The sequence below is a fragment of the Zonotrichia leucophrys genome, chromosome 14 (genome assembly GCF_028769735.1).
Source record: "Zonotrichia leucophrys gambelii isolate GWCS_2022_RI chromosome 14, RI_Zleu_2.0, whole genome shotgun sequence".
Lineage (NCBI taxonomy): Eukaryota > Metazoa > Chordata > Aves > Passeriformes > Passerellidae > Zonotrichia > Zonotrichia leucophrys.
In genome coordinates, this window is record NC_088184.1 from 6,423,330 (window position 1) to 6,439,611 (window position 16,282).

The window sequence follows — 16,282 nt, forward strand, 5'->3', positions numbered from 1 at the left end:
CTCTGCCTATGATGATCTCTCAAATGTGACCTTCAAAGGCAGGGCTAAAACTGAATCTGGCTTCAAAAAGTGACCCACAAGCAGAGTTTTGTGCAGCATAAAAAAGAGAAAGTGATCCTGAGTGTCCGAGCCTGCCAATGTAGGTTGCCAAAGCAATTCTTGCTGAATGAACTGCATGTTTGTACTGGTTATTTAGAAACAGCTTTAAGAGACTTTCCTCTCTTAATTTCACTCATACCTTGACTTTGAGACACTGACAGTGTCACTGCCAACTTCCCAGAAGTCCTGTGGCTGATTCTAATTTACATAAACTATTCTGCATACTGCCAAATGCAGACAGAAATGGGTAACGTCTTGGGTTTTGTTTCTTCCCTTATCTCCTCCCAGCCCCCTTCTCAGGGCTGGGGAAATATGACAGATGCCTGTGCAGGCAGAAGCAGACCTGGGAGGATCTGTGCATTTTTCTACTCTGGGTTTACCACACTGAGAAGCACTCCATGACTGGAGACAATTCCTCATCACTGGGGATTTAGTAACCATTCCCCTCTGAAAATGGGATTTCAGTGCAGTCATGAGGCTGTGCAGAGAGCCCATCACTCTTCCAGAGAATCGTTACCCCATTTCCTCTTCTGTTCTCCTAATTAGGAGTTTGCACTTCTGTAGAGCACATACCACAGCCTTCCTGCCATCCTGTACCTGGTACACACACCATGGTTACAAAGCCAAGAACTGAAAAACTGGGCAATATCAGATTTATATTTGCATATGCAACCTGAAATCTGCCCACTCACACATGTGTGCACTGACTGACACAGGGGTGCTGGGGAAATGTGTGATCTCAGCTCTCACAAAACTAGGACAGAATTGGCAGGAAACACAAGGAAGGCCCTGTCTCAATTTTAAGGGCTGGAGTTTGCAATTAGATTTGTTTGATATGGTTTTCTATAGATAAGTCTGTGTTCTACAAAGAAGAAACTTTGCTAGCATTCCAGAACAGGTTTTTTTAATACAAACTTACTGTTGTTTTAATTATGTTAATAGCCAAAAAGATAATGTGCTGCACGTGGGAGTGCAGGACTCTCCCAGGTGCTGAATGTGGAAATCACTGAGTCGCGGCAGGATAGGCTGGCAGAACTGAGGGTCCCCCTGCTTTTCGGGATCTTGGAACTCCTGCTTTACTTAAAATTAATCACAAGACACCAGAAGTGTTCAAATGTTGAAGAAAAGTGCCTTTGTGCTACTGTATCTGCCTGTGCTCACAAGGCACACACTGCCAAGCATGCTGGTTTCTAAACAGAGCTGAGCAATGCAAAGCATCTGTGCAGGTCAGGGATGACTCAAACAAATCTGAGTCAATGGAGAGGAGGCAGAAGGGGCAGTATTTCTTCCATCTGAAGTGAATGTATTGAAACCTCATGAAAAACCAACGCTAAACATATGAGGCCTTTTGGAAAGTGTCTGTGTGCAACTGCATCCACAACATGCAGAGTGATAAAATCATCTCCTGAGCTGAGTGGAATGGCAGAGCTGAAGGAGGGCTGTAAATAAAGGGTAGGCGGTTTCCTGCTAAAACTCCCCTGCATGTCCAAGAACCCACTGTGACTCAGCCCTTGCAGTCACTGGGAACTCAGCACAGACACCCTTTCTGGTTGGGTGGTTTTGCTTCTCTTTTTGCACCATACCAAGAGGGGCTCCATTCATCCCTGGAGGGATCGAATTGACAAATATGACCCATTGCTTTTTATTGTCTTAAGGTAATGATCTCACAGTAGACCCAACAGGACTGTTCAGACCTTGGTTAGCAGTGACCCCACCCACACCTGCAAAATGATGTGTCTGCTTGGATCTTTCACATGAAAGTTCTTAGGACTTGTATTCACATACTTTTACTGGGCTCTTACATGCATCTCTTGATGGCCTAAAAATCAAATTTTTCTTGCTTTCATTTCATGTGCAAGAATATTCAGAAATTACTTTTCTTCTTTTTTTTTAAGAGTATGTGTGTAAATATGCTAAATAGGAGACTGTTGACAATTATACATTTGTTTATAATACATTTTCTAATGTACCTACTGTTCCTTCAAAGAATTAACACCTATGGAAAGATGAACTGAGATGGAAGAATCCCATATTAAGGTAACAGCAGTAGCAACGTCTAGTAGCTTTTAGATCAGCAGCATCAATTCTCACTTGCACTAGAATATTTTATGTCTGAAGCAGTCACATATCATTTTATTCTTCTGGGCTCATGGTTTTGGAACATCCTTTGCCATTGAGACAATGCTTTCCATGATCAGTTTGGAATTTGTACAGACAGTTGCCTTTTCAAAGTTCTGTACACACACAGCTTTAAACTTGGCATTGGGAATTAATAAAACAGGTTTGGGAGATCTGCAGGAACTTTTCCATGAACTGACCTAGAACAAACTGTTCTTTTCCCCTCTTTATCCATACAATATTTATTATGCTGCTTCTTTCTTTACACTTCTGTTTCTACCTTGTCTCTTCTCCCCCACAGTCCTTTATTTTATTTATTGTACTCCCTCTGTGCTAGTCCCAGCTACTCCTTATTGGCTTCCTCTATAATAGTGCTGGAACATTGTCCCATCTAACCTTGCTCTGTGTGAACAAATACCTGTGGCCCAGGTTTAAAATTTACTCTGCTCCATTTTTTTCTGCTTTCCAGCCCAATGTTATCTAAGTGACCCTTTAATTTCTGTTTAATACCTCTTTTAGTTTCAAGATCCAGTCTGCTGGACTTTTGCTTTCTTTCTCTCTGTTATATTAAGTATAGTTTGTACAGGGCTTTATCTTTTATCCTTCTGAGAATTGTCTACTTTCTCCAGAGTTTTCAGTTTGGCATCTGAAGGTTGTCTGTGGTTCCTTGTTAGTGAACTTCCTTTCTGGGAAGTTCAACCTCCTTGTATTCTGACTCAAGTCATTAGCATCAAAGTACATTCTTCTTTTTCTTTCAAATTCCTATAACTGCCCACTTTTCTTCTCTTTTCCCCAGTCCCCTCCAGTGCCCCCCACAGCAGTGCTCTGCAGGGCATGGCCTTACCAAAGCTGGCTCTCAGTCGCTTTCCCTCAGCCAAGTGAATGATGGAGGTCTTGGTGTGCTTTGCAACCCTCCCCTCTGAAAAGCAGGAGTCGGGGTTTGCCCAAGTACACCTGAGGAGCTGGGGCCAGGAAGGAACTCAGATTATTGCAGAGGCCAGAGGGAGCTGAGGGGTGGCTGGCACTGGGGACCTGCCACTGGAGAAGTGGAGTGGGGGACACAAAGGTCACTGGGTCCAAAGACAGGGGGAGCTGACAGCAGTGGGTGAAGTGCTGGAGATGTGGCATGGATGAGGGACTCAAAGGCAGGAGGGGCTGGAGCTCAACATCTTTCAGAGCTGGTGCCATCAGCTGGGATTCTGGCTTGGGGACCTAGGACACAGTGACCTGCCCCATCCCCCTTCCTCCCCATGAACTGCCCTAACCCCTTTTTCTTCTACCAGAAATACCAGAAATAGTGTCAGTACATCCTACATCCACTTCCAGACAGGAGGGTTAATAGACAACCTGACCACTCTGATATCCACACTAAATGATAATTTTATTTCACCTGGTGACCAGAACACTCCTCCTCCTCTTCCTCCCCCCCATACTCTCATTTTAAGTATAGTACTTAGGGAAGATTGTGGGGTTACGTGGGTGGCGCCCCACAAGCAGAGTGGGTGCTGAGATCCTGCCTTCTGAGAAGAGCTCACCAGAATGACCAGGGAGGGCAGTGAGTGGGCAGAGCCCAGTCTGGGAGTGCTGCACCTCCCAGCACCCTGCAAGGTGACTGCTGCCTGTGCCTGTGACAGGACAGCCTGTGCCCACGTCAGGGGGGAAAGTGCTGCACCTTACTGGTCATGGTGACTCATTTGCACCTTTTGCTACATATGGCATGAATTTCATTTTGAGTTACTCCTGTGCATCATTATTTTCAATATTTCCTTCAACAGAAGCTGGAGCCAGAGAGGTGAAATTACATTTACCAGAATCTGTCATTAAAACTGACAGCTGGTTCTCATTAGAAGTAAAAGAATCAGGTTTTGAACAGCTCTAAACGGTGCCATTTTCAAGCAGTTGCATGTGGAGTAGGACTGTCCATCAGAAATAATAAAGAGAATATAATCCCAGGTATTCAAATGCACCTGCCTGTACTGTTCCCCTATTAGAGTTGAAATCAAGCAAGGAAACAGTACCTGGGGGACAAGTCCAATTAATCATGAAAAAGAGGAATTTACCAGATGACTAGCAAGCCTGTTTTAATTTAAAGGGAAATTTGTGTCACTCTTTTGTCTTTTCACAACAGTGTGTGCAACTTAACACTAAGCATTAGCTTCAGATGGGCTTTTGTACAGCCTTGGATTACATCCACACTTTTGGTCTCATCCATATTGTGAGGCTGCCAATGTCTCTTTGGCCATCCAGATTTATGGCAATTGTTTATGGCCTCAACTAACTGTACTGCAAACTCCTGGACTACTCAGAAGACATGCTCTGCCTTCAAATACACACCTCTGTTGTGGCTTGGAAAAGTTTCCACCAGGACTTTACCTTAGTACCTTCTCTGTTTTTTTCTTGTGCATGTATTGAAGTATTTTACAGGGACAGATTTAACAGGAACTTTCACACTGCCAGTCAGGTGTAACTGCAAGGGTTTTCTGCTGAAATAGAAAAGCCACACTGAGAAATAAGGCAAACCAAGATAGCCAGAAAAACACTCACTGGAATTGTGTCTGTTTATATTTAAATCTCTCGTTTGGAGGAAGTTCTGTTTTTACCTATAATACTACACAAGTTCCTACAAAAGTCAGTTCAATGTTAGTATTACTCAATTTCTGAAGAAATCATTTGGTTTTGTGTTTAGAAAACTTACTGCCAAGCCCCCTCTGCTGGAGGGAAAAAGTTTGTTTTCATCCCTGCATGCTGAAGACATCTAAAAGCATTCCAGCTTATTACTGTGCAAGTAATTACAGGCTTAGAGTTCACAAGATCTTTACCACCGTTCTATTATTTTCTGTCATTATCTGTCATAAGTTATGCTTTAGAGAAGAGTTTGGATGATCACTGCAAATTTGTTCAAATTATTCCATCTGAATGAGTCAGTGTGTTGAAAATTCATCTTCTCAATTGATTCTTTTATCATCCAAGTTATTTTCAGCAGTGTCCACCCTCTTCATCCCCTGCTGTATCTCGTATGTATTATTTACATCCTTTGTCAGCAATCATTACACTCTGTTATGGTGAACTCACAACAGCAAACAGGAAAGGTTTGACTGCAAGAAGCCCACGTGGCTTTTCCAAGGCAATTCAAACTGCAGAGATGTGCTTTGTCTTTCTGACTGCTCTGCTCCTCTCACAAGTGTGACAAGAGCAGATCACTGTGTGAAAGACAAGGTGATGTGCTGGTTAAACCACACTTGTCATTTGTGTGTGACAAACCTTTTACAAGGACCAGCTTTACAGGAAACAGGCACAGCAAGGAAAGACAAGCCAATAGCTTCAGCATTGAATGAGGACATGGATTTCAGCCCTGCTCTGAAACACACTGCCTGGTGAATTTGTTCTAGTTAATTAGGCTAAAAGCCAGAAAAGAAGTGTGTCACAACATTGAGCATTGCCCAAGAAAAGTTGGAAGTTTCTGAGACAAAGTGCTGGAGCTGTTTACAGTTCTCTCTGGTGTACATTGAGAGTGCTGAGTTTCTTTGAAAGGAGATCCAAAGCAGCCAGTGTGCCATGCAAGCAGCCAGTGAGGAACTATTGCCTACAGAGCTGAAGCTTTTCCTCCCTTGAGACTGTTGAAAAATGGGTCTCTGAAGAAAGGCAGTCTTTTAAAAATGGAGCAAGCCAAGAGAATATTGCTGGGGCAGCTGATTTGTACTTAGACCTCCTCAGAATGTGGAGAAGTGAGACTTGTGCCCCTGCTTGGCAGAGAGCAGTCAAACTTCAGTTTCTCCCTTTTCTTGCAGTTGTCCTAACAAGTGAGTAGCAGTCTCCTCTCAGGGAGAGGGAATGAGGAGTATTTGTTAAGTATTTAAGAGTTTAACATCTAGAGCAGTCACTTGTGGCTGGGAAACACTGGATTCTGGTGACCCCTCTGAGAGCTGTTAACTCACTGCACAATTATCAGTTCTTAGACAAGCTACTAAAGTGGTATTTGAAGCTGAGACAGAAGTCAGTGGCTCACCTGTTAAGTCAAAGCCCCAGCCTACAGGCCTAAAGGCAAGGCCCATTCTTTCTGTAAGTCAATGGCTCTTGAAAGCCTTTCTGTGAACTAAAGCAAGTTCACAGGAAGACGAGAATGTCTCCTTCTATGGGTTTGTGGTGTGAGGTATTTCAATTTAATTTCAAAATAAGCTTGAGAAGCATGTCCTTGAGTCCATGCCAGGGAGGGGTTTGAGCCTGAGTCCCCAAACTGATCTTTTCCCACAAAAGATCTCACTAGTAAACTGCTGGATAAAATGGAGAAGCTTGAAAAAATGATACCCCTTTAAGAAAATGTCTCTATTGAATGAAGAAGTCTCTGAAGGGATAAGAAATACTTCAAGCCTCTCCTATTAGATTCTGATGGAAAAAATAGTGACAATTGTTCCATAAATATCAAACTAGCAACACTGAGGGAAGGAAAACTATACTGAATTGGTGTTCTATCTTAAAATATATTATGTTAAAAATGTAATTGTATTTCAGATGAAAACATGAACTAATTAAAGTTTCCTAGAATATATTCTAAGTACAAGATATAAGGTTAAATGACTATTCAGCCTTAGCTGCAGTAGCCAAATAAATGTTAGAAATAACAACAGGTTTGGACCAGAAAGAAGTAGCCCTGAGTTCTAGGGAAGTTAGAAAACCCAGCCTGTCTTTGGAAACTCATGCCCAACAAGGCAGAGAGTTAAAAACAAGTAGTCTCAGTTCTCCTGTATTCAACATTTTGTGACTATGCAACATTTCCTGGCTGATGAAATGCAGCTGCAGTACCTCCCAGGTGCAAGTCATCTGTTGCTTTATAATTTCAATGCAATAGCTCCCTTTCCTTCTGAATAAGAAGGTTTTATTGCAGGGTCTGTGTACACTAAAGGAAGAAGGGAGGAAGGGGGGTGGGAAAAGGTATCAGGAAGTGCTTCTGTCGCAGGCAGGAGGTGACCAGGGTCAGCTCTGCAGCAGCAGGAGCACCATCCTGCTGAGGCATGGACATGCTGAGGTACACTGCAGAGTTTCTGGCTCTGCACTCTAGGGGTCTCACCCACCTTCCCAGGACTCCTGTACTTGTATGATCAGAGCTAACCTGCTTCCCCAGGCCAAACTGTGCCCAGCCAAGCTGTAGCACTTAGAACAAGTGCTGGAAAAACAAGCAGAAGTTCCCTCCTGCCACTCAGTGGGATGTAGGACAGGGATTGACCCAGGAGATAGTTTCTTTCCTTACAGAGGTCTTTTCATGCAAAGCCTGTTCATTTCTTACCATCTGAAATGCACAGTCTGCCCATTTAGGCAGAGCTGCAACATGAAGATACAACTTGAGAGCTATTGAGCTGAGGCATTACAAATCCAGACATTTACAGGCAATATAAATGTGTGAATGAAAAGCAGCAAATGCAAACCATGATGGAAACTTGTTCTTCAGTATGAGCTTGCAAGAGACAGGTACCAGGAAAGATGAAAGCATTGCTCCTAAGGCGTATATCTGCAACTTTTCTGATGAAATAATAAACAAATACGCTCTTTCCTACTCATCTACCAGGAATTTAACCAAACTTTGTGTAAGATTACAGACCATAAACTATAATTTGAGGACATTGCGAAACATGAAAAATGCTTGGAATTCAAGGACAGAAACTTTTACCACAGTTCATGGCACTCACTCAAGCTCCTTTTATGACTTTACAATTACTCTTTACAAATGTTATCAGTTCACAACACTCCACAGCTGTGTGACGGAAATTGCAGAAGTACTGGTGGAGCTTCATTGCTTTACATCTGGGAAATGCAGCCTGTAGAAGGAAATGCAGCCTTTGGAAGGAAATGCATCTATCTATTGTACAGATCAAAAGATAAATGAGAAAGATTCTCCAGTTACTTTCAGTTCTGTTTTCTTTGGCTGGAATTTTTGGTTTCCCCAGACATCATGTGTCCAGCCAGAACCCGGGCTAGTAGAATGACATTTCTAAGAAACAAAAGGGAAAGTTGCCACAAGCAAAAGGGACATTCACCAAACACTGCCAGTTTTGAGTAAAATGTGGCACTATTTAAATGAACATTCCTGTGATTGTAAACTTCAGAGATTTTCTTTATAAGAACTGTTCCTCTCAGCCTTGATTTTGGAAGTTGCTAGTGATCATTACTCGGGCTGATACCACAGGAGGCCTGAAGTGTGGAGCATTTTTCAGAAGGCACTGTATACCCATCAAAACAGGGAATACACCCTTCAGTCAGAAGAATCAGTGATTGCTACTGAGCAGCACTGGTTTTATGAGCAGTATCTACTGTTATTTAACTGGGTCAGCCAAAGTGTGAACTATCCACATTATATATTCTGAATCTAACCTACATACTTGAATGCCTGATTTTTCCGGGCAGGGAAGAGCAGTGGAACTGGAGAGTGATTGGAGCCAGCCCAGTTGCATTTGCAGAATGTCTGCCCAAAGGTATTAATTCCTTCATCAATATGCTTAACTGCTGTTCACAAATCTGGATGGACTTAAAAAAGGGGCCTGGAGACTATTTTTGCTATCCCCAGACACTCAAGTATTTCATTTGCCAGAAATGAATGTAAAACTGATTCCATTAAATGGCAGCATGAAAGCAGTAGTGAGTGTGCTTCAGCCTCCTCAGCTCCACTGGTGAGTGCTGGGAGCTCTTGTGGTCTGCACTGGACTGAAACACCACTGAATTCTCAGCAAAGGAAGACCCAGAGGTACCAGAATGCAAATAAACCAATGGTCTGTGTCAAACAGTAGGGTCAGCTGTTCAAGTCTCCCTCTGCCTTAAAAATCTATGAAAACAACAAAAATTAAAATACCTAACACACATCTTGTGGTTATTAGTAATCACAGTATTATTTTTATAGCAGTCTAGATAACTTATTGGCAAATCGGAGATCTGTAGATAAGAACAAAAGCCACGTGCCTTTCACTTTCGCCAATATGATTTCTCATAAATGAGGCTGTAACCGGCAGTGGAGCCAAGATCTGCCAAGCTTTGCCTTGCAAATCCAAGGTCATGTGTTGCTTTTTTCCGTTCTCAAGTGTCTATTGTCTGATCTCATCTATTGTCTGTTTGTAGTTGCTCAAATTGTAGCAGAGCTTCAGCTCTACAAATGCTCCTGTGTAAAATTTGAAATTACTTGAATATAAATACTTGATGTTTGAAACATCAAAACTCCAAAGGTGCAACCAAAAATGTGCACATGGTCCTGGCAGAGTCCTGCCAGCTCTGCACAGACACTCTGTGATATTTGCATGAGTCTGAGGCATCATCTGCACTGAACTGATGTCTCCTGGTTGGCTCTTACAGTATTGACAGTTTCTATTTTGAACAAACAAGCACTGATGGCTTTTGCAGTAGAGTGCACTACTGCAAGTCTGGTTTTGTGGGCTTGTCAGGTTTTGAAAACAAGGTGTACTAGGTCTGCATTTATCATTTACTGCTGCTTTTCATGACAAGCTGAAAGCTTGCTAAGTTTTTGGCTTCAATACACTTGGATCCCTGATGAGTCATTTTTTTCGTTGCATTTGAATTTCAAGTCCAAGTTTTGTTGTTTAGTTTGAAAGGCAGCCCTATATAGAGCTGCATTCAGATACAACCATTGTGTTGCACACTATATGCCATATTCTAGCCTTCTATAAAAATCAAATATTTTCATATGGGTAATCAGTAAATATTTAAATATATTCAGGTAGATATACAGTTGCCTCACTGCAGACTTCACACAACCTTTAGTTTAGTAGAAAGGTCAGCTTACCTGTATATAAAAAGTTATTTTAATATTTCTCCTTGAAGTAGGTCCTTTTCACAGTTTCTTTCTATGTTCCTCTGGTTTGTTTGTTTCCCTGTTTGGTTCATACCATGAATTTCTAAAGTCTCACTGGAGGAGCTGATTAAAATCTTGGAGCACCAGTAGGTATATTTGCCTTCACAAAAGCTGAGAACTGAGATGCTCATGGATCAGATGCCAGTGATGGCTGTTCAGTAACAGCAAATGCCAGCAATAAAATTGTGACCTTCATTCCATTAAATTCATATTTGACCTTGCATATTCTGGGCTTAGGGGAAAAGAGATGGGTCTAAATTAGAGAGTTTCAGCATAGTGCTTAACATAAGGTGCTGTACAAACTGCAAACTAAAACCTCTGATTAAAATTACTTAAATCAAGAGGTGGAGGCAGTTTGTGACATTTTAATGTCAAATTGTATTTTAAAACATGACATTTCCATATGGCTTGTAGAGGTCTTTCTAAAATGAACTGATGAGATGTCTTCCCATTGGTTCATGCAGTCTTGTGTCTTCTGACTTTTTAAATAAATTTAAGAACCCTAAGAATGTGAAAACATACTTCATCAATTATACATTAAATGTTCTGATTTAGGAAGAACTCTGTGATTTAACATGACATTTTATATCTTCTTCTGGACCTGTTAAGAGATAAGTAGGCCTTGTATATTCATATACAAATATGACTTCCATCTAAAATGACTGCTATTAACATGCCTTTTTTTCATGCATTCATTCATTCATTCATTCATTCATTCATTCATTCATTCATTCATTCACTCATGCCAGTAGTTGGGGAGCAGGCTGCTATTTGTGGGGGCTATGGCAGTAAATGCATTCTACATCCAGGCTTGTAAGCACTTCTGGGTTTGAATCTTGCCTTACAGAATACACATCATATAAGAAACTGGAAACTCAAGCTGCTTTAGGTCCCAGTTGATGTACACAAAACCATGTAAGTGCTATTGTTGAGCAGCTTCAAAATTTCACTGCTGTTGATTTCCTCTTTATATTGTTTTTGCTTTTTCAGTCATTCAGTTGTTTGTTGTGAATCCAATGTGCTGCTGTAGCTGTGATGTTTTTAGTGTAAACAAGATAAAGTTCATAGGGAGAGACGGATCTGAGAAAGATCTTGCCTGTATGAAAATTTGACTATTAGTTAAAAGTGTCTCCCTACTAAGCACCAGAAATTCATTTCATGGATTTTTGAATATTGTCCTGATTATTACAGAATCCTGCCAATGGAATGGCTGTAACTTCTCAGCCTTACTGGCTTCTATGTAGATTTCTATTTGACAACTCAGATTTTAAGTTTCTGAAAGTAAAATGTCACTCTGCTGCTTGCTGTTCTTTAGGAAAATTATTCTTCTGTCACATTGCTGAATGAACTGGATGCTGACCATGCTGATCAGAGGGTATTTGTGCAAGAGCAGCAGCTGCCAAGGGAAAGCACTGTGATCTGTGTTCCCCTACCCTGATTATAGGGACTCTCCAGTCTTGTTAAACTTTTGCTAAATATCCAATTCTTTTAAAAAGTGAAATTCAGTCAAAAAGGTGAGTGACTGAAGTCTCCTAGCTACTGGCCCAGCTTCAGTCAGGATGAAGACCTAATGCTCTGTATACCATTCATGTTTCCCGTTTAAAGAGTTCTTTTTCTTGTGCAGGAGTTTGAACAAGCCCATCTGGAAGCCAGCTCTGCAGACCATTTCCAGAGCAGCAAACAGTACTGGTAAAGTAAAGACTGATTCATTAATTTTTTTCTTTAATCGTGTTATATTCCTATTCCATAGAACACTGATTTATGTAATTTACAAGCCAGCATTTACATACCATGGAAAGAAACCAACAGGTGACACCCACTTCTGCAGAACACAACTGCAGTTCTCTAATTATTTCCTCTGAGTATTCTTTGTAAATGAAATGAGTCAGCTAAGCAGGACAGCATTGCCCTTTTTACAGCCTGCAGGCCCCATGGCAGGGATGTGTGGTGAGTGACAGGAACTGGTTAAGTCTGCATGCCAGTGGGAGCAGTGAAATAATTTCTCATGCTGGGGCTGCCTGTACAAGCTGAGGTTTCCCCCCCACTCTCTGAGGAGATGCTGTTTTTCCTCTCCACACACTGGGTGCAGCTGGCAGCTCCTGGCAGCTCCAGGAAGTCTCTTGCCATAATCCACCACAGATTCCACTGAGCACAAGCTAACATGTGGTGCAGAGCATCTATATTAGGTTCTCAAAGAAAAAGAGCACTGGGAATGCCTTGCTAATGCTTTGGTTGATGGTATTTGCCACAAAATTAGGTCACCATATCTTAGAGTGATTCTTCTGTCACTCTAAGTGCAGGTTTTGGTTTGATGGCACCATGGAAGAGGCCAGACTCTTCTTGTTGTTGTAAGTAGTGGGGTTCTGATGTCTGTTGCTCACATTTACCTGCCCTGTCCAAGTCACATCTAAAATACCACTTATTCAGAGCCACCTCCTAATTAAAACCTTGGCAGGCTGCACCTAGAGTTCTCTTGTTTCAGCATGTGCCTTTGCTGGCTCCAGGTCTTTTGAAATTCGTGGTCAAACACGATTTAGTATCCATCTGCCAGACTGCTCTGCCCCAAAGCACAAATTACAAGCAGCTGATGCTCATGTTAGGGAGGTGAATACAACTGACTTCCAACCCATTAATCCATTAATTTCAACTCATTGATCCATTAATTTCAAATCATTAATTAAATTCAGTGATGATGAGATAGTCTAAAAAAAAAAAAAGTTGAAGGATGTTTTTCCAGACTTCAGTCAGCATGTCCACACTGCATCTTTTATGCAATGCAAAGCAAACACCAGGAACGATGGAATTTTATATTCTTGTGTTTGTGTTGTATTGTTCTGTGTGCAAGTAAGAAACTAAGTCTAAATTAGGACAGATCTCTTAAAGGTCAAATATGAATACCAGGGAAAGGAAGACAGTCTCAGAGCCCTCACTTGCAGAGTAATTATTGCAAAGATTGTTTTCACATCTTCCTTCAGTGATGCTGAGCTCCCATGTGCTGCTTCCTTTTTCTGCATGAGGATATGAAAGGCTCAATCATATCATTTGCAGTTTACTCTGTGACTGTGGGCAGGCATTGTTGCTGGAGATGCCAGAATAGAGAAGGTGTTGGCCTGCTCCAGTCACATCCTCTGAGTTCTGAATCCTCTGAGTTTCTGGGCTGACCAGAGACAAGGGTTTTTTTACAGATCTGTTTTATGGACCTTTGTGGGCCATTCAGACATAACCATTATGATCTATGTATTTTTCAGCTCCACACTTTGTGACTTTTCTTGCAGTCAGCTGTGGAGCTCCCAGCTAGATCTATTTCTAAAGCAAGTGCATACAAAATACTAAAAATAAAATTAAAAAAGAAAAACAACTTTATGATTACTTGGATTCCAAATCCTAGAAAAAAAATTAAAAATTGTTTGAAATCCATTTCATAACTTCTCAGTACTAGGAAAGAGAAATAAAATTGAAGAACCTGTTCTGTACACATTGGCCAATGGACTGGAAAGAAGGATTTTTAAAAACTCTTTCAGGTAGAATGAAAGGCTGTAAAAGATCAGACTTCCTGGCCAAGGGAAAGAAGTATTTTTCTGCTTCTGTAATATCAGCCTTTTACCAAAATTAGGGAGAGAAGCAGGGAATTGCTTCCATTTTAAGTAGTACTGTCAGTGGCAGCACAAAAAAGTCTGAGCTCAACAGAAAATTTCAAGTTGCTGCTTCTTTGGAAATCTCTTTTCACAGAGATCTGGGGTCAAATTCTTTTCTAAGCTCTCTTGGCACCATACCAACAAAACCCTGCCAGTGTAATTGAGGGAGACCTGACTCCTGCTCTCATCTGGGCTGTGCTGTCTAGGTGTAGTCTGACCTTTCTTCACCCACACTGTGACCATCTCATGTGTGTGTTAGCCTGAGGAATAATGTCCTTGAGGATTGCTTTGAAGTGAGGTGCATATTGTAATAGCAGGCAGGAAATTGATTCCTTCTCTTTTAATCCGTACAAACCAAAACTCTTGCATTCCGTGCTCTCAAAAATCTGCTCATGTTTAATCCAGTGTAAATTAGAGCCTGCCAGCCACCAACTCTGTGCCTTTTCCAACTGCGTGCTGAGCTTCTTCTGCTACCCTTAAATCAGAGGATGACACTGTGGGGTCACCTCCAGATCAGACTGTTGAGGCCTCAGACGTTTTCCCTGCAGCTGCAGAATGTGTCTGTGCTGAGCTGCACCAGGTCTTGGGGAAGAGCTTTGCAGATAATTCAGCGTAACTGTGCATTTCACTGAAAGATAAGGATTTTCTGGTTTAGGAAAACAAATCCATTTCTTGATGCAGGTTGCCAGTGCTTTTGCCCTTCTCATAACACCATTTCTTGAAGGCAAATCTTTTAAAAGGGACCTTTTAGTCTCTCCTGAAGATTACACTCTTGTAGGGGTCTTGCCTTGATCTGTAGATTTAATGGCTTAATAAGCATTAGACACTCCTATTATGCAGTAACAAATAGGAATACAATACTTTTATCAATATTTGGCACAATTAATTTTTTTTTTATGTGAAACTAAATATTGATGCTGTCAAGTGACTGTAGCTTAAGGGCATAAATTACAAATATTCTCCTGTGAGCCTTGCTCAAATTGTGCATTCATATACAGTAACCATCTAATGTCTTTCTATTCCTGTAAGCTATATGATTTGATTGCCAGATTACATGATTCTGTATTGTGCTTAGATGTCAGTGTTTTTATTGTTATTACCAATATTATGTTTTATTCTTACTGTAAGTGGTAACAAAAAATTAACTGCTTCCTTACACTATAAAAAGAATACGGTCCCATTTACAGAATGTCTCCAAACAGAAAATATATTTGGAAAGGAAAAAGACCTGAATAAATAATTCACAACATGATGGGTGAGTAGGTAAAAAGGTCTTTTGATGTATTTTGCTACTCAGGAAAAACCAGATTTTTAAAATAAAGTAACTGCCTATTTTAATGGAGAACAAAAGCTCTTCTAAAGAAGAATGATTGCAATCAGTGTATTTTTACCCATTCTGCACTTTTGTAGGTAATAGGACTTGTGAAAGTAATGAAGCCATCCCTTTGGTTTTCCTGATTCTTGTCTTTGTTCCATCCTCCTATTTCTTCATTAGCTTATTTCTTGGCTTACTTTCTAAATGAAATGTCAACCCACCCGTCCAAAAGAAACCATAACATTTCAAGAATACCAGACTGCAGCAAAGTGAACTAGCCTGTCGGTAATACAAACAGACAGTAAATAAATTGGTTGAAGACTTGGAATTCAAGTCTCCCATAATTAAACTGCCCATGGTTTCAGTGCGTTATGCTCCGGATTTCCCCAGAAGAGCATCCCTGGGAAAATCAGCAAGTGCATTTTCCTGTTTTCTCACGAAACCGGAGCTCCCTCAACTCGCACGTGAACAGCGCGGCCCGGTGCCGCTAAGCAGGGAGGGAGCCGGGCTGGCTCCGGCAGGGGCCGGGGGCAGCGCTCAGCGGCACCCTCGGCTCGAACCAGCACCGAGCCCAGCTCACACTGCCTTTTGCACGAAGGGGGCCGCTCCTGAACTGGAACCAGGTAAAATGACGGCCACTCAGTCTCTGGGCTGATCCAGGTGAGGGGCGCTGGCTCGGGGGGCTGGCACACGGTGCAACCGAGGGCGACCGGGCGGGTGAACCGGCGGGGGCACCCCCTGCGCTCCGCACCCGCACACCCTCACAGCCCCGCACGGCAGCTCCCGTTCCGCGCAGGCCGCTCCGCAGCCGCAGCGCTGCCGCCGCTCAGGGGCGGGGCCGCCCTTGCGCTTCCCGCCCTCAGCGGCTGCGCGCCCTCAGGCGCCCTCAGCATGGCCGGGGCGGCGCTGGGCCCGCCGGGCCCGCCGGTGAAGGTGCTGGCGGCGCAGCTGCGGCGGGCGGAGCGCGGCGCGGGCGGCACCTGGGAGCTGCGGCGGGCTGCGGCGGGCCGGGCTCCGCTGGCCCTGCGGGCCGTGTGGATGCAGGGCACCGTGCTCGAGGTGCAGCGCGGCGCCGAAGGCGGCACGGCCCGGCTGCAGGACGGCAGCGGCGCCTTCACCGTGCTGGGCGTGGAGCAGGTGCCGCAGGGCCGGCCGTGCCTCAGCGCAGGTACCGCGGGCCGGGGTCCCCCGCGGGCAGCGGGCCCTGCCCCTGCCCGCTCTAACGCGGTTCGGCTCATCCAGGCCCGGCCGCCGTGCCTGGCCCCC

General features: G+C 42.9%; 1 protein-coding gene across 9 annotated transcripts in view; it reads left to right on the top strand.

The window, feature by feature from the left end:
* RMI2 (RecQ mediated genome instability 2) overlaps positions 1-16,282 on the top strand; it is an 80,140-nt gene that overhangs the window by 63,000 nt on the left and 858 nt on the right. For 8 of the 9 annotated variants that reach the window (XR_010442011.1, XR_010442012.1, XR_010442008.1 and 5 more), the window contains one exon: positions 11,691-11,755. Coding sequence is in view for 1 of the 9 variants with exons in the window: in XM_064725680.1 (XP_064581750.1) it covers positions 15,908-16,184 (277 nt within the window). In the remaining 8 variants the exon portion in view is untranslated. Of the gene's footprint in view, positions 1-11,690; positions 11,756-15,895; positions 16,185-16,282 lie in introns of those variants that run through there. The other variant, XM_064725680.1, reaches the window with a different exon arrangement.